General features: G+C 42.0%; 1 protein-coding gene across 3 annotated transcripts in view; it reads right to left on the bottom strand.

Annotated features, from left to right (window-relative positions):
• psd3l (pleckstrin and Sec7 domain containing 3, like) overlaps positions 1–27841 on the bottom strand; it is a 441070-nt gene that overhangs the window by 239918 nt on the left and 173311 nt on the right. Inside the window, exon 1 of one of the 3 annotated variants that reach the window (XM_087979987.1) lies at positions 23166–23190. The exons of the other annotated variants lie outside the window; for them this stretch is intronic. Coding sequence (XP_087836113.1) covers positions 23166–23175 — 10 coding nt within the window. The 5' untranslated portion in view covers positions 23176–23190. Of the gene's footprint in view, positions 1–23165; positions 23191–27841 lie in introns of those variants that run through there. 3 annotated transcript variants of the gene reach the window in all.

The following is a 27841-nucleotide window of genomic DNA, read 5'->3' on the forward strand; positions in this document are numbered from 1 at the left end:
AGATCTGACAGAGAAATCCCAATATCTCCTGTTGAGTTCATCCTCAGATTTTGGGCCATCCCTGGTGTTCTGTATTTAGCATTACTGTGCAGCTCAATAATAGACCACATTGAGGAAGTTTCAGAAATTCTTTGAACCAATCATACTATTAAGCAAAGAATATGTCAGCTGACAGCAGTTTAAATCAATAGGTTCTACGAACACAATTCACAGCTCAAGTGTCTATGAGAAGAGCTTATAGAATCATACAGCACGGAAACAGACCCTTCGGTCCAATGTGTCCACGCCGACCAAGTTTCCCAAACTCAACTCGCCTGCATTTGGCCCATATCCCTCTAAACCTTTCCTATTCATGTATCTGTCTTTTAAACTGTGTAACTGTACCTGCATCGACTTTCCACCTGTACTTTCTTCTTGCACTGAACACAAAGCGTGCTATAAAAAAGTTATTTCTACCTCAATGACCCAACAGTGATACACAAGGTCTTATATTCAAGTCCTATCCCAGAGTGTGGAGGACATTACCTAAATAGAGAGAGTGCTCGACACTGAGCTTAACAATTTTGGAACATGAATGCTGTACTCTACCTTTGTTCCTCAGCCTCTCAGCCTGGAGTACTGTCCCCACAGGCTGCTCCCACCAACCCATTTTTCAACTATAATAAAACAAAAAGCTGCAAATGCTGCAGATCCGAAATAAATAAAAAACCGAACCAGTTGGCAAAACTCAGCAGGTCTGGCAGGGTCTGTGAGAAGAAACAAGAGGAATGTTTCGAGTCCAGTAACCCTTCTTCAAAAAGGGACTCTGCAACGCTTCTTCTGAAGAAAGGTCACTGGACCCGAAACGTTAACTCTGCTTCCTCTCCACAAATGCTGTCAGACCTGCTGAGCTTTTCCCAGCAATTTATGTATTTTGTTCCATTTTCAATAATTCACATTTCTCATTAGCACACATGCTGTATTTATCTTTCTCTCAGCTTATCATCAGCAATCCCTTTGTTTGCCTTTCCTTTTGTTTATCTTTCTCTCTCTCTCTCTCTCTTCCCCCCACCCCACCCCTCCGCCTCTCTCTCAGCCCAGTCTCGAAAGAAGGGTCACTGGACCCAAAACCTTCACCCTGTCTTCCTCTCTGCACATGCTCTGCAGTGGCTACAAAGAACTTTGGGAGATTAGACTCTATATACAAACCAGATCTTTCCATGATTTTATTCAATGTGGAAGCCAAACAGACCAAGTGAACCCTGATTTCTATTCTGCCCTTTGCTCAATTTACATTTGATGGAGGGAGCACAGTAATTGGCCTGAGTTTGAGAGAGGAAAGTATGCCATCCAGTGACCCACTGGTGTATGGTGAAGGAAGCATTGAGACTTGGCCAATGTGACAATGAAGTTGTAAAATTCAGTGTCAGAGCTTCTCACATGAAAAATGGTGAGCAATACAAAATGGGAGAGAGTTATACACCCTTTTACAGTACATCCACCCAGCAGAACATTGGCTAAATTAGCACAAGGCATCAAACAGGCGACATAGTGATAATCTTCGGTGAACAATGGAAGGAGGAGGGTCGAGAGTGTACTGCTGGAAAAACACAGCAGGTTAGACAGCATCCGCGGAGCAGGAGAATCGAAGTTTCGGGCAAAAGCCCTTAATCAGGAATGAGGAGGCTCATGCGCAGTGCAACAAAAGAAAACCCTGATGATCTAAATGGCCTGTGTATTTCTGACCATCAAATACACCAAAAGCTCAGTGTCCTTGTGGGAGGAAGAGAGCTAGAAAGCAAAATAAATTGGTTGGGTTGTGGTTGCACCTGAAAAAACCTCTCTGATGTTCATCACTTCACCTTTATTACTTTTACCCAGATTGCTCTTCCTGAGACAGGCTTTGCCTTCCAAACAGTAATGTGCTATTCTAAATACAAGTAAAAGACAATGGAACATATTTAACCCAGGTCATTCGAGTCTACTGCACATGAAAAAGTAAATGCCAAAATAACAGCTGAACATTTTACATTGTGACCATTTCCTTTTCCACTCTAATGAGCTGATTAACATAAGCTCCACCACAAATGCATTTATTTATTGTATGTTTATTAGAGAGTCGATTGTTCATCTTCAATAAACTGGGGCACGATAAAATCTGACCTCATACTGAGATCCTAAACTACAGCCTAAAGATATCAGTGAAATTCTGAAGAGACAATGTTCTAGGGATCCACTGCTTCTTTCAGACATAAAAGAGCATACATTAGCTCCAAACCAGAACTGCCTTTCTTAAGTCTTTCAATGCGATGTGGGAGTTGCTGGAGAAAACATTATTTGTTCTCCATCTCCAACTGCCTTTGGTGGAGAGTTGTCTTCTTCAACTCTTGTAGTCTCTGAGGCGAGATCATGATGGTTATAGAGTCATAGAGATGTACAGCACGGAAACAGACCCTTCGGTCCAACTTGTCCATGCCAACCAGATATCCTAACTTAATCTAGTCCCATTTGCCAGCACTTGGCCCATAGCCCTCTAAACCCTTCCTTATAGGCAATTTCAAAGGGAGTTCCAGGACTGTGACCCAATAACAATGAAGGAACAGTGATATATTTCAAAGCCAATCACTGGTGCACAGTGCAGTGGTATTCCTAGATTTCTGCTGCCCTTGTCCTTCTAGATGGTTTGAACAATGCTGTTCGAGAAACCTTCATGATATGGTGCAGCGCATCTTGTAGATGGCACACACTGCTACTGCTGCCCATCAATGATCAGTCTGGTGATCCTTTGTTGCACTTACTCTGTGGCATTTATATTGTTCTGTGGGTGAGGAAACCTGAACGGCGCGCAACAGTTAAACACTGGCATTCCTCATCTGTCATTATCTGGTTGCCAAGGAGTGCCGACGCTGGCACAGTTTACATTTGGCAGCTTGCAAAATTGGCAGGACGGTGCCCCATTACCAGGCAAGTTTAGTTTTCATTTCAAGGCGAGGTCATGAAGGATGAGGGAGCTAAGACGTTTGCGGACTTGGTGATAGGCATCAGGACCCTGGAGCAATCTTGTGATAATGTTACAGAGCTGCAACAAAGGATCATTGGGATAAGTGGAACTGTTGTATGAGGAAAGATTGGGCCTGCATTCCTTTGGGTTTAGCAGCATGAGAAGAGGAAGGGCTCGACAGTATAGATGTAGGAGGGATATTCCCCTCACAAAAGGGATGGGTGACGTCTATAACATGGGACACAGTCAGATGACCATAAGATACAGGAGCAAAATTAGGCCATTTGGCTCATCGAGTCTGCTCCACCATTCCATCATGGTTGATATGTTTCTCAACGCCTTTCTCCCACCTTTCCCTGGTAACCTTTGACCCCCTTACTAATCAAGAACTTACCTCTGTTTAAAAGCCACTCAATAGCTTGGCCTCCACAGCCTTCTGAGGCAATGAGTTTCACAGAATTGCCACCCTCTGGCTGAAGAAAGTCTTCCTCATCTCAGTTCGAAAGGTCATCCCAAGATTAGTGGCAGGTATTTTGGACTGAGATCAGGAGTATTTCTTCCGAGGTTGTTGAATCTGTGGCATTCTCTATAACTCTAGAGAGTTCTGGAGCCTTAGACACCAAGCATATTGAAGACAGAGATCAATAGATTTGTAGATATTGAAGATTTGCAGGGATACAGGAATACTGTGGGAAACCAGCGCTGAGGTAGGAGATCAGCCATGATCCACTTAAATGATCACAGCAGAGTCAAAGGGCAGAATGGTCTGTCCCTGTTTTCAATGTCCCAAACTCATCGACAACTATCCCACAAACAGCCCTATTTGTAATAGTATGACTTTATACAGTCATTTAATTTTGATTCCCAATCCAATTTCACACACACTGCATCACAAGGGTAATGAAAACAGATTAATAATTACCTTTAAAGTGAAATATTGTGATTATTTAAGAGGGATAAGTTTGCAGGTCTTTAGGGAGAGGGCAGAAGGATGGCATTCTCTGGTAGGTCTTTTAATGAGTCAGCAGAGGCAGTACAGGCTGGAAGTCCTCTTTTGTAGTCTATGATGCATAAGGTATGAATACTGAATCAGGCCATTCAGCCCATCGAGTCTGCATCGCTGTTCAATGGAATCATTGTTAAAAATCACACAACACCAGGCTATAGTCCAACAAGTTCATTTGGAAGTACAAGCTTTTGGAGTGCTGCTCCTTCATCAGGTAACTCCGAAAGCTAGTGCTTCCAATTAAACCTGTTGGACTATAACCTGGTGTTGTGTGATTTTTAACTTTTTCACCCCAGTCCAACACTGGCACCTCCATGGAAATAATCCTCAAGCTTACTGTCTTTGCCTTTTCCCAATAGGCCTTGATTCCCTAACTGATTAAAACTCAGTGCAACTCAGCCTGGAATGATTTGCTCATTCTATAAGCAATTTGTATTATATAGTAAATGAATTCAACTATTGCACTGCTGTCCCATTAGACTGACAATTGGTGGTGATCTAACCTGAGGGTCACCATGCCTTAGGGAAGAGGAGAGGATGAGAAGGAGAATGCTTCCTGGTAACCTCAGCTGGTGCAGGAATTGAACCCATTGCAAACTAACCATGCAGCCAACTGAGCTAACCCATTCATTTATTTAATATTCTTAATGTAGTGAAACATTCCATGTTGTTGTAGGTGCAAACAGCTTTGTTTATTATGTTCTACAAGTTGTGTTTTAGTCCTCGCTTCAGTAGTTGACCCTTATGAGCTGTTCCAGCTCTTAATGAGGTTTCCACCGATTAAGGAGAGAACCCTCGCTTGATCCAGTACATCACCCTCAGAAAACTGGAAATCTAACCCTTCAGGTCTAGTAAACAACTGACAGCACTGCAGTAGCAAACTCATTTGAGTCTCAGAATCCCTACATCGTGGAAAGAGGTCATCAAGCCCACACCAACCTTCCGAAAAACATCCCACCCAAACTCAGGCCTCACATTTCACATTGACCCCTGACTAATCCACCTAGTCTACACATCCCTGAACACTATGGGTAATTTAGCATGGCCAATCCACCCTGACCTGCGCATCGTTGGACTGTGGGAAGAAACCGGAGCACCCGGAGGAAGGCCATGCAGACTCCATGGAGAATGTGCAAACTCCACACAGACAGTCACCCAGGGAGGGAATGAAATCCGGGTCCCTGGCACTGTGAGACAGAGAGCTAACCAATGAATATCGGAACATCATTAAGTTCCAGTCCAGAGACTTTAGCATTAAGGGAGAGCTGCATTTCGAAGGAGAACACAAGCCCACTGAGATATAAAAGATCCTGACGCTATATTCAATATTTATCCTTCAAACATCACTACCTAAAAACCTGTGGATCCAGTCACTGTCACATTGCTGTTTGTGGGATGCCGCTGTGCACTTAGTGATTGCCAAATTTCCTATATTACACCTGTGACTACACTTCAAATGTACATTATTGCTTGCATGTAAGGGTCAGGGAACAGAGTATAGAAAGGTAGGTTCTTCCTTTCAGCCAGAGGAAAGCTGGTGGACATTGACTTCCAGGTCCTATATTGAGTAAAGGACAAAAAAGTGGAAGAGAAAACATCTGAGTAAATACGGACTTTATCTGCGGCAGTAACTTCCACATTGAAAGCAGTAAATGCAGCCGGCAGAACATCAATCCACAGGACAGCTCATTTCAATCCCAGCAGTAATGCGATTCTGAATTTGACCCATTCACTCCCTGTCGTGGCAGTTTCCAAGTTAAGACTCGCCTGTAAGTGTTCACCACGTTTCCAGATTTGCAAAGCTGTGCGAACCCAGAATGGAGTGACAAAAGGGTCTCTTGTTTCCACAGTCCCTCCCCCTCCAGGTTCCAGTCGGAGGGGGCACAGTGGTCATAGAATCATACAGCACCAAAGAGGCACTTCGGCCCATTAAATCTGTATTGTCAAAAACACACTATTAACCTACTCCAGTCCCACACTTGGTCCATAGTATGGAATGTTATGACACTTCAAGTGCTCATCCAAGTACTTTTTAAAGGTTGTGAGGTTTCCTGCCTCAACTATCCTTTCAACAGCACATTCCAGACCCTTCCATCACACTTTGGTGAAAACATTTTTTTCTTCAATTCCCCTCGAAACCTTCTGTGGTGAAATAAGTCAACAGACCAAGCTTCTGAAAGAAAATCCTGTTCCAGTTATCTCTCTGCTACATAAATTATTTTGCCTTCTGTACACATCATTCACAAGAATTCTCATGATGTAAAAGGTCTTCACTTTATTTTGATGGTTAACCACTTAATTTTCTCTTGCCAGCATTAATTAATTTCCCCAAACAATCCATTGTTCTTTCCTCCCTCTTTGTTAACCCATCCTGATCAGTTTTCCTCTGTTGTTAGAGTTTCTATAATCCCCTCTCCAAAGGACCTTGTTTCATTTTTAATTTTTAAACGTGCACACTCAGCTTTCCGGTACATATGAATGTTTTGTCCCTTAGCCTTCACACTGGGCTCATTAGGAATCATCACTCACTGTGCATCTCTATCCAATGGTTCGCACAATGGATGCCTGGACTTAAAACATTCTAGCCCTTCAGTAGTTCCCTGCTCAGCTTGCCTCTTGTCTCCAGGCAGACTTCTGAAGGGTTCAGAAAAGAGTTAAAAAGATGTTGCCAGGGGTGGAAGATGTGAGCTATAGGGAGAGACTGAATAGACTGGGGCTGTTTTCACTGGAGCGTTGGAGGCTGAGGGGTGACCTTGTAGTGGTTTATAAAATCATGAGGGTCATGGATAGGGTAAATAGACAAAGACTCTTCATGGGAATCCAAAACTAGAGGGCATAGGTTTAGGGTGACAGGGGAAAGATTTAAAAGGGACGTAAGGGGCAACGTTTTCTCACAGAGGATGATGCATGCGTGGAATGAGCTGCCAGAGGAAGTGATGGAGGTCGGTACAATTACAGCATTTAAAAGACATCTGGATGGGTATATGAATAGGAAGGGTTTAGAGGGACATGGACCAAGTGCTGGAAAATGGGACTAGATTAGGTTAGGACATCTGGTCCGCACAGATGAGTTGGACCGAAGGGTCTATTTCCATGCTGTACATCTCTATGACTCTAAGAGTCATTTTGGACTCAAAATGTTTCTGTCTCCACAGATGCTGCCAGACCTGCTTTTATTTCAGACCTCCACCTTTGTTCATTGAGCGGCAGCCTCCCTCCGTCATCCTCTGTGTGCCGCATAACTCAGACAAGTCTCACTCAGCCTCCATCCTGGCCTGGTACAGACAAACAACACTCCCCACAGAGGACTGAGTGGCACTCCAATATCCACCAAGAACATGACCTTGTCCGCTGCACTCTACTTGTAAGCATTCATGCCCAGTGGTGGAGACCTTAACTCAGAAGGGGAACTTAAAGCAAGTGGGCCTTTTATTGAGCAGGGATGAGATACAGATGCAGGTAAAGGGCATTCACAAAGCCTGCTGTTGGGAACTCGAGCTGCCTTTAATACTCTGAGCATTTCATTGCAAACTTTCATTTTGGCGTGAGAAACATTTAGCCTCTCGCACAATTACAGACAAGATTCCGCCCTCCCCCCATAATATTTTGCTCCAGCAAATTGCTAACACTGACTTTGCCATGTAAACCGCCTGACAACAGCAAAAATGGTTAAAGACAAAATAAATAATTCCCACACTACTATTCAGTGATATACCAATTTCACTGCACCCAAAATTTCCCAACAGGGATTTTCATTTTTAAAATCACTTAATTTATGCAGCTCTTAAATCTCCAATAAAAAGGAAGTCATGGCATCCAGCTCTCTATCACTTTCTATATTGTCTCATTCTTAAAGCTTTCACTTAAGCCCAATAATATGTTAGGAAATCTCTCACATTTGATGTTCCCGAGCAAAGTTTCCAAAATTTTATTCAATTGTGTTAAAAGTGTTTAAAATGAGCAAATTTTAAAAGTCTGCATTAGAATTCTTGTGGCTATTCTGTTACACAAGGAATATCAACATGTTCAGGGTTGCTATCACACACCTCTGAAGCAGCTGGGACATGAACCAGGCCTCCAGGTCCTGGCGCAGGGATACTACAACTCAGGAAGGCCTCTACATCACAGATGCTGTTCCTGCAACTATCCTGTCTTCAAACACAAGGGGAATAGTTGCTAGTTGTGTTTTGTGTGACTGGACCATGCTATCAGGCCCACTAACTTCCAACAGTAGGTGGCACTGCTGCCCACTCCAAACAGGAAACTTCCCGACAAACACAGTCACTAACTGCATCCAATGAACCATATTTCTGCAACATAGTTATTACATTGCTATTACGTCACAGACACCACTTAATTTGGAGCTATTTCTGTCCACCCATTTCGAAATTGTAAAATTCAGTGCCCAAAACTCTTGCGTAGGTACTGATGTTGAACTGGGGTGTACAAAGTTAAAAATCACACAACACCAGGTTATAGTCCAACAGGTTTATTTGGAAGCATTAGCTATCAGAGCGCTGCTCCTTCATCAAATAAACCTGTCGGACTATAACCTGGTGTTGTGAGATTTTTAACCAAGACTCTGTTGGTAGCACATGCACCCAGAGTCTCAAACTGTGGGTTCATGAAATAACACAGACTGGTACTCCATCGCAGTACCGAGGGAGCACTGCGCTGTCAGAGGTGCTGCCTTTCATTAACATGAAACAGAGAGCCCCACCTGCACTGAGACACATTTGGTTCTGAAAGGCACTAGATCAATGCAATCCTTTTTTCCTGTCTCTACCTTGGTCTGACCTCACTCCTCACCCCAGTCAACTCCCTACTTCTCCTCCTTCCCCTTTCTCTCCAGTTGCATATTAATCTTTGTCCTTTGGCTCAGCTTTTCCCCTTAACCCAGATTCTGCCCTTCAGTACTGGAGCTGTATAACTCTCCCTTCTTCCATCCCTTCGGACTGCTCAAAAACCTTTATTCAATCCATGCTGTCCCACCTGTCCCTGCCCACTATTAATTTTCTCTTTTACATCTACATTGCCACAACCCTACCTTCACTGTAGCTCCAAGCCTCCTTTTGCGTCATTAAAACATGGAAACAAAAAGACCATTCAGCCCCCTCTAATCTATCCTGCTATTCAATGAGAGAATGGCTGATCTGCAATCTCAATCCATTTATCCATCTTTTCCCTAATCCTTTAATACCATTGGTCATCAAAACTCTAATCATGGGTATTCTAACTCATTCTTTTGTCCCAATCTATGTTATCTGCTCCCCTTAATATTGTGAAACTGTCAAAGTACCCCTTAATACCCCTGGTACAAAATTACACGGATGCATTGGTGGTCAGCATGGATGAGTTGGACTGAAGAGTCTGTTTCCATGCCATACAGCTCTGTGATGACTCTACAACTTGTTGAATCCTTTGAGTCCAGCTGTCAGTCTAATAAGTCAACACTGCACTCCTCCAATGTCAATCTAGTGCTCCTAAGGTCTGGCACCTAAAGTTGCTCACAGTCCTCAGGGTGTGGTCTCACCAGGCCTTTGTGTCACTAAAGCCTGACTCTTCATCCCTGCCACTCTAGCCTTCTAGAGATAAAGGCAATTATTTCATTTGCCTTTTTGAGTATTTGCCTGTGCCTGTTCTTCATCTTCTCAATGATCTGTTCATCTGAAGCCCCAAACCTCTTTGGATAGCCCAGCTGGTTTTTAGCATTTCGCCATCTTTTTAAGTACAAAAAGAACAACCTCATGTCTGCCGACTGTCACAAACAGAGTAAAGACCAATTGTTAATAAATATAGCTTTTTTTATTTAATCCGTACATGTAGTGACTGTTTTAAAAAACACAAGATTCAGGCCACAAAGAGGTCTGCTACTGTCATGTGACAGGACATGGCAGTTATCATAGAATCAAGGTTAGAGTGGTGCTGGAAAAGCACAGCAGATCAGGCAGCATTCAGGCAGTTCCTGATGAAGGGCTTTTGCCCGAAACTTCGATTTTCCTGCTCCTCGGATGCTGCCTGACCTGTGCTGTGCTTTTCCAGCACCACTCTAATCTTGACTCTAATCTCCAGCATCGGCAGTACCCACCTCCGCCTAGTAATCATAGAATCCCTACAGTGTGGAGACAGGCCAACATGTCCACACCGATGCTCTGAAGAGTAAACCACCCAAACCCATCCCCCTACCCTATTATTCTACATTTACCCTGACTAATGCACCTAATCACGCAGAAGGTGGTTCGTGTATGGAATGAGTTGCCAGAGGAAGTGGTGGAGGCTGGTACAATTACAACATTTAAAAGTGCTGGCAAACGGGACTAGATTAGGTTAGGATATGTGGTCAACGTGGACAAGTTCAACCAAAGAGTTTATTTCCAAGCCATACATCTCTATAACCTCCATATGGTCAATTTAGCATGGCCAATTCACCTAACCTGCACATCTTTGGATTGTGAGAGGAAACCAGAGAAAACCCACACAGATACAGGGAGAATGTCCAAACTCAAGTCACCCAAGGCTGGAATCGAAGCCAGGTCCCTGGCACTGTGAGGTAGTGCTAACCACTGAGCCACAGTGCTAACCAAAACAATCATCCAAAACCTTCTCCAAAGTCAACATCAGCCAGGTAAATCAACACCCTGGTGTCACCTGGAATGCTCATTGCTATGTTACAATCTGCTACAAAAAAATCTCCAAAATCTCTTATATCACAGATTACACCCACTTTCCAAGATGTGTAAAGGACTTTCCACTTAACCTCTGGAATGTGGAGTAGACAACTGGCTTTCTGCACCACAAATCTCTGTCACCACAGTAACTGTTACCCTGACCACAATAACAGCTTCTCTACAAAGAAGGCTTGGTCACATGATTCCCAGAGGCTTTTGAAATAACAGTTTATGGGGTTGATAGGAGGTCTGCTGAATCAACACCCCTAAACTGCCTACAAGGCTAAAGCCTCTCTCTAGCCTGTAAAAGGCATGCAACCACCTGTATTTGCACTCTCTAAGAGTTAACTTTTCTTTAATCAAAATGGTGAAGTAGAAGTCATATTTCAGCAAAATTCCCCTGAAAGATGTTTAAAAGAGAAGTTGCCTTCAACTGATTGGTTAACCAAATCGATCCACCCCCACAAAGGATACTAATTCCAACTATTGACCTTTGGAATCCATCTTTAAAAACAAGAGCCTTGTTAAACTGGGGTCCCCTGCTTGTTTCTTCTTTGTACTTAAGGTGTCACCAGTTGAAGAGTCTCTTTGTCTTCACCTCTTCATGTATGTTTATAGATGTACCTGTGCTCTGAAGCTTGTAGCTCCCCTGTACAACTCCCACCTCTCCCTTCCAACCTGACTCTGAGAGTGTTTAAAATAAATCCTACTCGTGGTTTTTAACTTTACCACAGTGTTAAGATTCTGGAAAAGGCCCAGCCTAAGAACAGAGGAAATGTGGGAATTATGCATGCCCCTCCTATCCCACAGTCATTAAAAAACAGGAACTAATTATACCAAATCTGCTCACAGGCAGGTGATGAATACATATTTAAAGGTCATAATCTGTCCTTGACACTTCATTGCGAAGCATTTGCCACAGATCAGTCCATTTGCTAAAACCTGTTATTTTACGGTTTCATCTGCACTGATTATAATACTGCCTTTATCTGTGAATTTGGAGATCGGACTTGCTGTACAATCACCAAAATAGATTATGGATATATAAAATAACTGAGGCCCTTGTAGATATCTTGCGAGATACCCATGAATCATATTATTTAAATTAGAAGATGTATCTGTGATCCCTACACTTTGGCTCCCACTACTCAGCACATACTGCAGGATAACTCTTGTGGCACATTGATACTGTCCCGACCACTAAACCAGAAAGCCTGGGTTCATGTCTCATCTACTCTAAAGGTGTGTAACAGTGCGTCTATAGAGTTTAATTGAATAAAAATATCTACCTTCTGGAGGGATATAGAGATTTGTTTTGAGATACCGACATCTTGTCAGTTTCACTGGGTTAAAAGAGCCAGACAGTGAATAAGCATGCCAGCATAATACAAAGTAGGGAGATGGTTACAATTGAAGGAGGTTAAAAATCACACAACACCAGGTTATAGTCCAACAGGTTTGATTGGAAGCACTAGCTTTCGGAGCGACGCTCCTTCATCAGGTCGTTGTAGGAACAGCACTCTGAAAGCGACTGTTTCCAATTAAACCTGTTGGACTATAACCTGGTGTTGTGAGATTTTTAACTTTGTACACCCCAGTCCAACACCGGCTCCTCCAAATCATGACAATTGAAGAACGCAGGGAGAAGATCCCCATTTATATCAGGTCAAAAACACTGTCTGTGACACACAGTGTGTTACTCTGTTAGAATGAATAGTCCTACAAGGATCTCCTGGTTAAGTTTCATTGAAAAAGCATTCTTAAGTCTTTGCATTATACAAACAGAAACCACTACTTACCTATTCTTAAAGTCTGGGTGTCATTTGGGAAGATTAGCATTTATCGTCCTCTTGTGATTGTACTGCAAAGGGCAATAGTGTCTTTTTGAACCACTTCAGTGTTTGTAGTTAAAGTACTGTGATAATGGAGATTGAGAAGGAGTTGGGAGGTTATTGATCCACTGTCAATGAAAGAACAGGACACATGTTTAACCCAGGATGGCACACAACTTGGGGAGGGGTGGGGAGAATTGCAGAGATGAGTTTTCCCCAATGTTGCTGCTCTATGTCAGTGTGACATTGGTTTCAATGAGAATGGTGATGTTGGAGGATCCTCGATATGATGTTGAACATACTGCTGCTGTGATTGAGGAGACAGATACTAAAGATCAGTAATATTACAACAAAAAACACACTTGGGCCTGGGGATTTTGTAAATTCCTGCATTTCACCCATACTGTTTATTCCTCAAAGCCAGTTTCACAAACTAGCTCAATAAATAGCTGTGTGTACTGTGCTTCCATTATTTTCTACATACCTTTATCCTAATTAACTCAGTAATTTCTCTTTGCGCAGGATAAAGCTTAAAAGTCTCCATCGTTAATAGATTTTATTCAAGTGCATTGGTCGAAGACCATGAAAGCTTATTACAAATTCTCCAACGTAGAGTAATACCAACTCAGCTTTTAGAAACAAAGAGGTTATTGAAATTATCTATCATTCAAAGGTATCATCCTTGGATCAGTGGGTTGTACTTTCAACCCTCGTTTGGAAAATGAGGCTCAGAAACCTGAGCACAATGAGGCTCAAGTTCCAGTGCAGAGCAGAGCGACTGCAGCCCAGTCAGAGATCCAGCCTTTCAGAAGTGATACTGGGCAGAAGTGCTTCCTCCCTCTCAAATGATCTCATGACACAACATTAAGAGGAGCAGGGGAGTTCTTTCCAACACCCTAATCAGTATTTATTGCTCCGCCAACAGAAAAAGATTATCCAGTCATTATTACAAGGCTGCTTACCTTTACAACATGAGAACAGTGAAGTAGAGTCACAAAGTTATCGAGTTTCACAGCACAGAAAAAGGCTCTTCGGCCCATCATGCCCATGACAGTTTTCAAGCACCTGAGCCCCATTCACTCCAAAAAGTATCTAATTGACTGTAGTGGGCTTTAGCTGAGATATGAGGTACGTGACAGGAATGTAAGATTTAATTATTTTCCAGTAAAGCACTGTTATCTTGCTAAAGGATTCACTTTGCCTTTCCAGAGAGATGGCATAGAAGCAGGCCAATGTTAAAACTGTTACCACAGCAACTGGCACAGTGTTATTTGTGACCAGTTAAATAACCTGTATTCTATTGGTCATACCAACAGTTTTAGTCAAATGGGCAGCTGGGGCAAGAGGGTAGTTTACTTAATGGACCAACTAATCCCAGAATTATTCTTCATCTTTGGATATCTTCACACATAATTCTTTCCCTTTTGGGGAATAGCAGGGGAAGGATGCACAGGCTCAGCACTCCATGAATGAGGTAGGGACAGTACCCTCTGGACCCACAAGTCTTCCCTCTTAAAATATTCACTGGCATTCACACTCTATGGATGCATTACGGCCGCACTAGAGAACAAATCAACAAGAGTGACCAAGGTCTAATAAGCATTAGCACTTACCATATTGCACTAACAGTGGCGAGACAACAACCATAACCCACCGTCATGGCACACAAATGAAGAGGCAGCTTTGGAAAAGCTCAGCAACAATTTGCTACTTTAGCATCAACAGCATAAAGACATGTCATGGCCAACTGAGTAATGTGAGAGATATATCACAGTACTTTGGCGATAAGATCCTGTCTCATAAATTCCACCATTTTCTAATGAATTTTTCAGGTCATTCATCGTAAGAATTTAGGTGGACCCGATTGAATGTAATTGATGTTTAACTCCTTTGGGCTTATGTGTAAAATTCAACCCTGTTTTCAAAGCACTGTCCTTCAACAGTACAATAACTTTTGATAGACAGAAAATCTAGCAACTTGGATCTCTGCAATAAACTGAGCCGTAAACCGTGCCATAAATAAGCTGCAAACAGCCCACCAAATAAACTGCAAAGGGGATCTTAAATAAAAGCATCGTAAATCTCTCAGCCTTTACAATATGCCACGCACATTGAATGGTGCTTTGTGAAGTGACTGTTTTTCTGTAATATAAACCATTAGTGGTGGTCAAAAAAGTGACTTCAGGCTGGAGGGAGCCATCATAAATATCTGAACTCTACTCTAAAAGTACACAAAATATTGCTTCCATTTGCTTGGCTTTGAAATTTTAAAAATGTTAAACTGGCAATAAGTGAATGGCAGGACATTTCTAGTAGAATTACAATTATACAGCCTAATCTGAATAAAATAATACAGCTGAGCTCAATTTTCAATCTTTGCTTCATCAATGTAGTCAAACGACATCATAATTTTAAGATCCATCCATCGATCACTCCTCAGTCATTTCTATCGGGAGAACAGAGTCCCCTCCTGTTCAATCTTTCCTGGTGATCAGAATCTCTCAGTCCTGGGATCATGCACAAACAGAATAGGCTACATGGAGTGTAGGAGAAGTAAAACAGGATGCCTGTACTAACCAGACATGGTATTCCCAAACTGATGTTGGGGTATGGAGTTCTTGCATAGACCTATATTAAGCATACACCACAGACTAGTGAAATGCAAGGTTACAGGGAGCAGACAGGGGATGGGTCTGGAAGGGATGCTCTTCGGAGGGCTGGTGTGGACCTGATGGGCCAAATAGCCTGCTCCCACACTGTATGGATTCTATGATTTGAATAGATAATTCAGTACTTCCAAGTCTGATCCAATTGGGTCATGACTAATCCTTCACTCAATCCATTTACCTGCCTTGGTTTTACTCTACTCAGCAGCGCCACTGGGGAGGTGACGGCTGCTGTTGGTACTTACACCTCAGATCGAGGAGGGTCCCAGGCACTGGTAAGTAATGGAGGCAGTGCCATCGATGGGAAGAGGGTGAGATGGGCCGGAAGCAAAGGCAGAGTGATTAGCTCAGCAGCCAGCACACCTCCCCCAACCTCCCTCCACTCCACACTGATGTCTTTCAGCTGAGCATGTCTGACAAAGGGACCCACTCTCAGAAGCCCATACATTACCCACTTAAGGGCCTCCTTAAATTTATTCAATGCCCCAGCATCCACTGAACTCTGGAGTAGTTAATTCAACAGATTCATCACCCTTTGAGAAAAGTTAAAAATCACACAACACCAGGTTATAGTCCAACTGGTTTATCTGGAAGCACTAGCTTTCGGAGCGCTGCTCCTTCATCAGGTGGTTGACAACCATCTGCTGAAGGAGCAGCGCTCCAAAAGCTAGTGCTTCCAAATAAATCTGTTGGACTATAACCTCATGTTGTATCATGTTTAACTTTGTACACCCCAATTCAACACTGGCATCTCCAAATCATGACCTTTGAGAGAAATAATTTTTCCTCATCTCTGTTTTAAATCTGCCACACACCCCCATCCTAAAACGATGACTGCTTGTTCTAGATTGTCCCATTAAGAGGAAACATCCTCTCTCTTTCTCTACATTGTCATTCCATTTTAGTATCACTTATACCTCAATTAGATCACCTCTCATTCTTCTAAGCCCAGCGATTAAAAGCTTAAACTGTTTAATCTGTCTTCATAAGAAAAATCTCTATCTCGGAAATCAATTTAATGGACTTTCTCTGAGCTGCCTCCAGTACAGTTATATCCCCCTTAAGTAAGGGACTGAAATTGTACACTGTATTCCAGGTGTGTCTCTTGGATGCCTTGTACAGTTGTAGCAATACTTCTTTATTCCCCATACTTGCAAAAGAGTCAAAGCACCTAACCTTTCTCATTAGCCTCTTAAATTTCAATAAAGGAGGCAGAGAGAAGTTCCTCTTGTTTAACAGTCACTCAATCTGGCCCAAGAATCTTAAAATATCAATTACTGAACAGGTAACAATAGAAGAATTCTCAACAGTCACAAGATATACAATGGTCCGATAGCAAACAGACACCTTTTCTTATCCTTTAGATTTTGCTGATGTTCTTTCAACACTATATCAGGAATTTCACAGCCCACCCTCTCTACATATTGCCAAAATATATCAAGGCACGTTTCAACATTCTGTTGTACGTGCCCTTGTGGGGCAAGCCCACCTCCAGGCCCATGGCTAAAGAAGGACTTTAATGTTTAACTTGAAACATTATTTCTTCATTTTTCTATTGAATAATTGTAGTGATGAACTTTCTAACTTATTTATTTTTCTATTTTTGTACCTAGGCACCTTGGTATCTAAGATGGCACTTTTCACTGTACTCCTGTACTTGAGGACATGTGACAATAAAAACTAATTCTGTTTCTAGAAGCAACAGAGAAAGCAACAGAGAATTATAGGCTCCCAGGAAATACAAAAAAAAGCCATTATTTTGAACATAGGTAGATAGAGAGATAGAGTCATACAGCACAGAAAGAGACCCTTCAGTCCAACTCGTCCACGCCGACCAATTTTCCCAAACTAAACCACCCCAGTTGCCTGTGTTTGCCCCATAGCCCTCTAAATCTTTCCCATCCATGTACCTGTCCAAATGTCTTTTACCTTTTGTAGCTGTATCTTCATCTATCATGTCCTCTGGCAGTTCATTCCATATGCGAACCACCTTTTGTGAAAAAGGTCCCTTTTATATCTTTCTCCTCTCACCTTAAAATTATACCATCTGGTTTTGGACTCCCCCACACTAGGGAAAAGATCTTTGCTACTCATCTTATCTAAGTCCCTCATAAACATTGATAAGGCCACCTCTCAGACTCCTACCCAGTGAAAAAGTCCAAGATTTTCCAGTCTCTCCTCCTAACTCAAACCCTCCAGTCCCAATAAGATCCTTGTAAATCTTTTCTGCATCCTCTCCAATTTAATAATATCCTCCCTATAGCAGCATGTCCAGAACTGTATGCGGTAGCCACACCAACGTTCTATACAACCTCAACATGGCGTCCCAACTACTATACTCAGTGGTGTGAGCAATGAAGGCAAGCATGGAAAATGCTTTCTTAACCACCCTGTCAACCTGTAAAAATGTTCCTTTTATTTGCAGAGGTAAATCTGTAAGCTTCCAGCTAGCATAAGTAAACAACATTACAAGTTCAAGTGATTATTTTGTCTTAAATTGATTGTTAGTGCAGATACTTAGCTTAAAAATGTGTTGCTGGAAAAGTGCAGCAGGTCAGGCAGCATCCAAGGAGCAGGAGAATCGACGTTTCGGGCATAAGCCCTTCTTCAGGATATTAATGCACTCAAAATTATTCAGTAAGTGTTGCCCATTTGTAGAGTCACATCAAACATGGGCTGGTTATGTACAAACTGTACTCTGCCTATTATGGCCAACTGAGGATCCATTCTGTCTGATTCACTCAGCCAATAGCTGGAATGTACAGCCTGCATACCTAACACCATAGTGGCACTAAACTCCGTGCAGAAAATTCAAACATTAACATGCATTAATATGTACAGAATGTAAATGCTGCAATAAAATGATCTCCAAACTAGTACAGTTAGTGATGTGGAATATTATGAAAGTGGTTGCATTATTATTTTGTTCAGGATTCATTTAAAAGATTGTGGAATACGACTGACTGTGGAGATGCTTGGACTTGATTGTTTTAAAAAGGTACTGTAAAGTCACTTTGGACATTTATACGTTTATTCAAAGTGACAAAGCCAGGCAAATAACCTGAGCCTTACGAACCATGAAACTAGTCAGACTTGCTTACAAAGAAGTTATATAGCTGGACTTATGGCTGCCAGGAATCATGGGTATTATTTGGAAAGTCCAGTTGGGGTGCACGTGAATAAGGGTGAAGCCACCCAAAGCATCCATGTTTGGAGAAAATGTGTTTGAAAGTTCAGTGTAACAGCTGGAAAAACTAATGTCACTATTCTCCTCAGAAGCTTCTGCAAAACTCCGTCTCACCATCTTCTAAACAAACTGCTTCTGAAAAGATCCCAGTGACAACCGTTCCAGTCCAGTGTCAGCCATCCAAAAGTGTACCATGAGGCCTGACCAAAAACAAACTGGAACATTTCATACTTTATCTTCTTACATTCAAGAATTAACAGTTAGCTGGTGCAAGTTTGTTTTTCCCAAAAAGTTAACCACAGCAGAGAAAGTTACTTCAGCTCTTCATTAACCAAAATGTGCTCATAAGGGTTAATAATTATACTTGCATATTTCAAACGGAGTGCTAATCAGCTTGCATCTTTGTTGATTCGTTCTTGTTGTTATAATAAATCAATAATGTTGCTGCTTATTAGAGGGGAAGCTAGCAACTGGATACAGAACTAGCTCTGAGGTGGAGGGTTGCTTTTCAAACTGGAGGCCTGTGACCAGCAGTGTGCCAGAAAGATCAGTGCTGGGTCCACTGCTTATTGTCATTTTTTAGATGATTTGGATATGAGTATCGGAGGCATAGTTAGTAAGTTTGTAGATGGCACCAAAGTAGGTGGTGCAGGGGACCGTGAAGATGATTAGATCAAAGTACAACAGGACCTTAATCAGATAGGCTAATGGGCTGAGGAGTGGCAAATGGAGTTTAATTTAGATAAATGTGAGGTATTGCATATTTGATAAGGCGAACCAAAACTGCCTAAGGAAGTAGTGGAGGCGGGTACAATTGCAGCAGTTAATGATAGCACCTTGGGGAGTGTTGTTGAACAAAACGACTTAGGGGTGCAAGTGCATAGTTCCTTGAAAGTGGATTTGCAAGTAGATAGGGTGGTGAAGAAGGTGGTTGGCACACTTGCCTTCATTGGGCAGGACAGTGAGTGCAGGAATTCGGATGTCAGGTTGTGGCTGTACAGGATGTTGGTGAGGCCACTTTTGATCGTCTTTATGTCGGAAAGATGTTGCTATGCTTGAGAGGGTGCAGAAAATATTTACAAAGATGTCATCTGGACTGGAGGGTTTGAGCTGTAGGGAGAGGCTGAATAAGCTAGAGTTATTTTTCCTGGAGCATTGGAAGGTGAGGAGTGACCTTATAAAGGTTTATCAAATCATGAGGGGTATGGATAGGGTGAATAAGCAAGGTCTTTTTCCCAGGGTTGGGGAGTCCAAAACTAGAGGGCATAGGTTTAAGGTGAGAGGGAAAAGATTTAAAAAGGACCTGAGGGGCAACTCTTTCATGCAGAGGGTAGTGTGTGTATGGAATGAGCTGCCAGAGGAAGTGGTGGAGACTGGTACAAATACAACATTTAAAAGGCATCTGATGGGTATATGAATAGGAAAGGTTTAGAGCCAGATCCTAGGAAATAGGACGAGGTCAGATTAGGAAATCTGGTCAGTGCGGATGGGTTGGACCGGTGGATCTGTTTTCATGCAGTGTGACACTATGACTGGTTGATGATTTTTTTTTGTAAGTTAAGCCTAATATAAATAAAATATTAAATTGGCCATATCAGTAACAAGGTAAAACATTGAAAAATATATTGTGACCATTGGAACTAGAGGAAGTTCCATTGTAACATCAATGAAGGTAGAATTTGCTTCATAAGCCATTAAATGGCTGATTTAGATTAGATTAGATTAGATTAGATTAGATTAGATTACTTACAGTGTGGAAACAGGCCCTTCGGCCCAACAAGTCCACACCGAAGCGCAACCTACCCATACCCCTACATTTACCCCTTACCTAACACTGTGGGCAATTTAGCATGGCCAATTCACCTAACCTGCACATCTTTGGGTTGTGGGAGGAAACCGGAGCACCCGGAGGAAACCCACGCAGACACGTGGAGAATGTGCAAACTCCACACAGTCAGTTGCCTGAGGCGGGAATTGAACCCGGGTCTCTGGCGCTGTGAGGCAGCAGTGCTAACCACTGTGCCACCGTACCGCCCCAAATTTAATCTTAGGATCTGGGAAAAAAAAGCTGCTTCCTTCCCAACCAAATACTGGAAACATAAACCAGGATAAAGATTCCAACCATCATCTTTCTGTCGTATCGTCAGCAACATTTGGGCATCAGATCGAAATGCTCAAGTGACAGAAATATCATCAAACCAGTTCTGCTACTGAATGCTTCTGACATTATTAAATAAAAGCAGCTGAACGTAAAGTTTCTTTAACATCCAAGCGTTCCCATCAGACACTGAAGCCAGAAGTGGCATTTCCAGGTACAGGTGAGAGCAATAAAGATTTTTAATGTCATCAGTAAATCTGTCCAAGTCAGACCCGAAAATATAGTCAGAAATCAAGATCACAAAAACAGGTTCGCTCAAGGTAGTTCCATGCAGATCTCAGAAGTGACTGGAGTTAAATGCTCTTCATCCATCTGAATTTCCACACATGCAAAGTCTGAATGTGAATGATTTCTGTCCCCACTGCACATCAGTAAAATTTAATATTCACAAACGCATCAGAGGAGTAAAGAGCTCAGTTTTTTGTAGCTTTTAATCCCAGACCATGACGTTATATTGTTCACTCCATATCCCCGCAGTATTTGATCAGGGCTTCAACACTCAGAACTCCACAATGCCTAATTGCTGGAGGTGCTGAAAGAACAGGAACATTCCTTCAATCGCCATAAACATACAGATAAACCTTAACTTGCACAGTCGGAAAGTGTGGCGCTGAGGAAGCACAGAAGGTCAGGCAACGTCCGAGGAGCAGGAGAATCGACATTTTGGGCCTAAGCCCCTCATGAAGGACTTTTGCCCGAAACGTCGATCCTCATGCTCCCCGGGTGCTGCCTGACCTGCTGTGCTTTTCCAGCACCACATTTCTCGACTCTCATCTCCAGCATCTGCAGTTCTCACTTCCTCCTATATATTTGCAAAGTGCAAGCTAACAAACAATACACAACGTAAAACTACTCATCAAATTGGAAACCTTGGCTCAGTGATAATACATTGCCTGTGAACTGGTTAGAGACTTCAGTATATAATGCAGGTTAGAGGATTCTTGTGTAGTGGTAGTGTCTCTACCTCTAGACTAAGAGGCCCAGATTCAACTCCCACCTGCTCTAACCAGAGGTGTGCAATCTCTAAACAAGGTTGATTACAAAAAAAACCTATAAATATAGTGTGATGAGGACTTTTTTGACACAGTGTTAAGCTGTATCTCCACCACTGAGCCAGAAGTCCAGGGGTGACGTCTCAACTGCTCCAGAGGTATCCCATAATATCCCTGAACAGGTTCATTGAAAATATCTCTCATTCAGGTTGATAATCCATTCATGTACAGAAGGAGTCCGACACTGTCAGAGAGGTCTCTTTCAGGTGAGATGTTAAATCAAGATTTTTCACTGTCATATGGAATGACAATACTGAAGAGCGAGCAGAGAACTTCTCTCCAGACTTGTGACTGATACAACTTGTGCACAAATTATCTTGCCGTTTCTTTAAAAAGATCGACTTGAACTTACATAGTGCCTTTCGTAATCTCAGGACACCCCAAAGCATTTAGGTGTAATGAAGCACCTTCTGAAATCTCATCGCTGTTCAACAGCAACCAGTTTCTCCTCAGGAGGCTTGCCATGTGATTGTGAATAGATAGTCTGGTTTTACCATGTTGAGTCAGGGATAATATTGGCCAAGTCACTGGGTTAATTTCCTTGCTGTTCTTCAAAGTGGTGCCATGGGATGTTTCATATCTCACTTGGGGAGCATATGGAGTTTCAGTTTATCTGAAATACTATACCACCAGCAGTACAGCATTCCCTTAAACCTGCACTGGAGCATCAGCTTTCCTTTTTGTGCTCAGGTCCTTTTGACACAGAGATGAGAGAGCTACCCAACTCAACCACAATTAACACTCATTGCTGTCCAAAGTATTTTGTGCACAAAGTGGTTGTCACATTTCCCTCATTTCAATGGTCAATACACCTCATAACTACTTAGGGACATCTTTACAGCCACAATAGGTGCCACACAAATGCAAGCTCTTAAAAGGCCTTATAAACAGGGTGCTGATACCATCAGTCCGAGATCATCAGGAAATCTCAGGTGGGGTACTGCTCAGAGGAAGGGGAAAGAAATCCAAGTGGGAAACCCTCTTTTGTGCATTCACAGTACAACTTTAGTGCCAGAACTTCCACTTCATGTTAATGCCTCATTTAAATGTAAATGTATCTTGTACATCTCTATGACTCTATAACTCCATACGGAGCCAAGACCTGGTGGATATTGAACTCCTTTGCGCCTTAGAGTTAACCTGGGCCATAATGTTCAATGGTATATGACAGAAAGTTAGCCTGGAGCTATCTCTCTCACTCTTTCTGTCACACACACACACACACACAAATACATATACACACAAAAGCGATAGTGTAAAAATATCAGTAGACAGAAAAGTATCAGAAGAAAATTCACGATTTCAATCCTGTAAGCCAAGATAAAAGATGTTTTACCCAGTAGTCAGGCCCAAGCTTGCTTTCAAGTAAGAGGAGGGCTGAGATCAAGCATGGAGTCGTACTGACCAACTATATAAACAGATATACAAGAGGAGACTAGGTCAGGAGTGTCTCCTCCGGGTCAGTCGTTACTGAGAAGAGAACAGCTTCAGTGGCATCAAGATAATTGGTGGAAAAACTGAGAAATATGTTCTGAGATATCTCCCACATGCATAACGGAGGCATCAGCAGATCCAGAGTAAAGTGCATTTTTGTAAACAAAAATCAACACAGTTACCTTTACTCATTGCAGAAACTATGGGTCTCAGATCGCTCCATCTTGGTTCACTTTCAAACTTATCCAACCTAAGGCGCTGCAAGTTGACTGCCCTTTCAAGCAAAGAAATCCTCTTCGTAAGGTCAGATATTTTATCTTCCAAAGTTGACTGATTATTTTCCAAAGTCAACAACCAGGTCAACAGCCGCTTCTTTTTCGCTGTCTCTAAGAATGAGGAAATAGATTCCAATCATCGAGGGTTTGTTGCTTGCGCACGTACTCAAAGACCTATCAGTTGTGGCTGCTTCTCCAAGTATTAATAGGAGGGATGAGGGTCAGCCTGATCGTCTACGAGAACAAAACAAAATGTTCCAAAAGCATTTTTGCTTTGGGATTAATACGTTAAGTTTTAACACAAAATGTAGCCAATCAGTACTGGAAAGAGCTCCCCTCCAAAATTGGACAAACCAATTTGGGTAGCTTGGGATACCAAGACGGTGGATCACAATTTTAGCAATACCTCACCTCCACTCCCCACCCCCCCCAAAGTCCCTTCTGAAGGAAACTATCCAAATGCAGTCAGATAGGCTTATCCATTAAGTAAAAAGAATAATATCGTCAGGTTCATAGTTAAGTACAGGATAATTATCAAATAGACAGGGTCAGTGTTAGTAGCTTAATAGTACAGGGTGTCAAATGTCTTTACAGAAAATCAAGCTCAACAACTCCAATATTCATGAGGCATAAAGTATTACAGATTGCTGAATGGTGTTCTTAATACTTTAAGAACATAAATTGCAATCTATTGCACATTTAGGTGCCCGACCCTTACCAATGTTTATTGATACAGATGCATGATGGTTCCAAAATTCAACTGCCCGTTGTTGAGTGAGGGGTCAAGTTCCTAAATTCCTGCAGTAATTGAAGCAGTGATCCATATTGTAAATTGATGGTCCAATCCTAAGCCATCACGGACTCTCAGTAAGTGCACAGCCCTGATATCCTGGCAGTACATGAGCACACGCTATTGGTTGGTTCAGAGGATGGAGGGAGTGGGAGCCAGATTCCATCGTCAACACACAAAGTTCCAGGGCACTTTGTCTAAACATCACCTTCACTATTCCCAAAACTCTCACCACAATCTCTTCAGCCGTCAACACCTATGTTAATTGATTTAAAGTGATATCAGCAATCATGCAGAGTGGGTCGAAAGTTGGCTACTTCAAACTACATCTCACCAGATCTAATCAAAAACAGACTTCAATCTCCAATCCTCATTTGGAAAGACACATTTGGTGTACAGTGTAATCTGTGTTCTATTCCACTGACTGTTGACAAGCTCTGCGCTCCATTCAGTTGACTGTTGGCTGTCCCTGCATTCCATTCCATTGGCTGCTGACCAGCTCTATGCTCCATTTGATTGACAGTTGACCAGCTCTGTGCTCCATTTGATTGGCAGTTGACAAGCTCTGTGCTCCATTTGATTGACAGTTGACTAATTCTGTCTTCTGCTCCAATGATTGTTGGCCAGCTCTGTTCTCCGCTCCATTCACTCTGGTCCAAATCTGCTATCTATTCCTTTGACTGTTGACTAAATCTGTGCTCTATTTCTTTGGCTGTTGCCAGCTGTCTGCTCCACATCCACTATTATCTCGCTCTATATTCCAATGATATTAAGAAGCTCTTTACACAAGGTGACTGAGTTTCAAAGAAGCTGAGGTGCTGGTGTTGGACTAGGGTGGATAAATTTAAAAATCATGCAACTCTAGGTTATAGTTCAACAGGTTTATTTGGAAGCATTAGCTTTCGGAGAGCTGCTTCTTCTTCAGGTAGCTAGTGGGACAGGATCGTAGGACACAGAATTTATAGCACAACACCATAGTGTCATGCAACTGATACGATATATTGAACAAACCTAGATTGCTGTTAAGTCCTTCATATTTTAGAATGGGTTGCAGATTTTGATTCACTGATATGTAAACCCCAGAACTTCTTTCAAATCACATTCCTGAGATAACTTATGGTTTTTTAAAAAAAAGGTGACATTTCAGCTCAGACAATGCATGAGATTAGAGTTTTTCTATATTCCAATCTTGAGTCAGACTGGTTCTATTTCCAAAGTAGGAATTAATAAAATGTTACATGGATCAACTGCCTGCAAGTTGTATGCTTTTTGAGCAAAATAGAATCTATCTGCAAATACAATTCTGCAAATGCAAATTCACCCCACAGACTTATAAGTGTGTGCGTCCTTATGAGGGTCGGAGCGAGAAATGATCTTGTGCTATTATTCTGTGTCTTATAATCCTGCCCCACTAGCTACCTGGTGAAGGAGCAGCACTCTGAAAGCTAGTACTTCTAAATAAACCTGTTGGACTATAACCTGGTGTTGTGTGATTTTTTAAACTTAGTTTCAAAGAAGACCATGGAGCAATGCATTCTAATACTGAAGTTCTTTGTAGAAAATGGAGTAATAACTTAGTAAATATAATGAAATTTTGAAACCTGATAGTAATTGACTGTATTTGTGGGTACCTCCCTAAAGACCCCAATGAGAACCCTGCACTCTGATCTATTAGTGGTTCCTTTCCTCTGGTCTTCTCCATCAATTGTATTTCACCACATAAACATCAGAAGCTCTTACTCTGGGCAGCCGTCTGCCAATGCAAACACAAAGTCAAAGCTTACGGGAAAGAATGGCAGTACTCACTGGGCTTTATACAGCGAAAGCACTTCATCACTGGTCACTATCGTGCCCTAAACATTCCCAAACACAAGACTTCAGTTGGAGAAGTCTAAACGTAGGACGCTGCTGATTTACATGACTTTTATGATATAACCCAATGCTGAAATTGATAAGCTGGAATTACATGTATTTATAATTATGAACAGTGAACTGATGATGTAGCTAAGCAGACTGCATGTTGGCTCAAATTTGGGTCAGGACAGCCAAGTCATAATAGTATTGTGATGCAGCAGTGAGATAACATGCTGATGGTGTGGGTATGAAAGCTTGCCTGACAGATAATGTGGAACAAGACTTTCTCCCCAGACATTAATCGCCAAGTATCTAAGGAGACATTTTCCATCATTAAGTGCGCTGGACATCAACACATGCTGCCTGGTAACTGCACACACCATTCATCCCTCGGATGATTGGCTGAAATGAGGATTTTATAAATTGCATTACCAAATTATCTTCGCGAAGGCAGTTGGCTTGAACTCTGAGGAAGGAGGCAGCTCTGAGGAGCCAAATTGCTCACAGTTCATTTGTGGAACCTGGGTGACTTGCAAGATGGACAATGACAGAAAACAACTGATGAATAGCAGTAAAGCCGGTTAGCACAACTCAAACTTTTATCTGAAAATGGTCTTCCAAAAGTAATAATTGTAATTCCAACTTTTCAAAAAAAAACAGAGCACTACGAACAAAGTGCTTAGCTGTATTCTTGGAGTTGCCTGTATGATATTGTAAGTCCCTGCAAATCATGTTCTGGAAGGAGCTTACACCTATGTTAGGGGTTTGATGCTCCAGTATTTATTGGTGTTTGAATCACTGAGTTTGCTTTGTGACCTTTTTGACATTCTCAGCAATTTGAGACAATATAAAACTGTCCAACCGTGAGAACTCTCCTCAACAGACATCCATGAAAACAGAACCATCCAGCTTGGGGTCACTAGACATCTGAGCACAGGGATTATACAGGGCAACTCCATGAGCATTTTGCTTTGAATGGCTTGTTTCTTAATAAAGTTACAAAAATTACTTTACAAGGAAGTTTGCAAATTAAAAACCAAGAGGCTGAAGTTATTTTTTGTTTGCTTTGTGGATAGACTGGGGGCTCAACCACACAGTAATGTCACCCTCTGCTTTAACACAGGTGAAGCAAGATGACTCAAAGTACGTGGTGTCGCATTGCAACATCATAGTTAATCAATGCAGAATTCATCCTATCATGATTTGGAGGAGCCGGTATTGGACTGGTGTGGACAGACTTAAAAATCACACAACACCAGGTTATAGTCCTATCTCACATCCACCTGATGAAGGAGCGGCGCTCCGAAAGCTAGTGCTTCCAAACAAACCTGTTGGACTATAACCTGGTGTTGGGTGATTTTTAGCTTCATCCTTTCAGTTCTTCATGTTTCCAAGTTGAATTCCCATTCACCTCTAAGTGCGCTCATCAACAAGGGATTTGACTAAACTGCAAGCTTAGTAGGTTGATGAAAGACACCTATTGCCTAAAATAGACTGTTGCTAAGTGGAAACTCTCATTGAGGAAACGAAGGTGCATCCTGCCTAGACAGGGTGAGTTCCCTCAATACCCACTGACAAGATTTATGACTGACCACATAATCTTGGATCAAAACACTCCCTCCCAGTTGTTCCAAACAAATATCACCGTAACAGTCATGTTAAGCTAGTAATTGAGCAGTACTCGATAAACGTGTTGAAATTAAGACGTGAATGTCACTTTCCACAAAGAACTGGCTTTGTGTGTTTTGAAATATTTTGGTAGTACAATCAAGAACTTAAAGATAACACCAGAAACAGTGCATTTCTGGATTATCTTGAAGCTTCATTCAAGCCTTGTTTGAACTTAATCACTAAAAGTAATCAGTGAGAGTGCATCATCAGATGTTGCCAGTGAAGGTTGGAGTGTTTAAGCGAGAAGGAGAGGCTGAATAGGCTGCGG

This window comes from Chiloscyllium plagiosum, unplaced genomic scaffold, assembly GCF_037043375.1.
Source record: "Chiloscyllium plagiosum isolate Xiang-an unplaced genomic scaffold, Cpla_swu_hap1 HiC_scaffold_36, whole genome shotgun sequence".
In the NCBI taxonomy this organism is placed as follows: Eukaryota; Metazoa; Chordata; class Chondrichthyes; order Orectolobiformes; family Hemiscylliidae; genus Chiloscyllium; species Chiloscyllium plagiosum.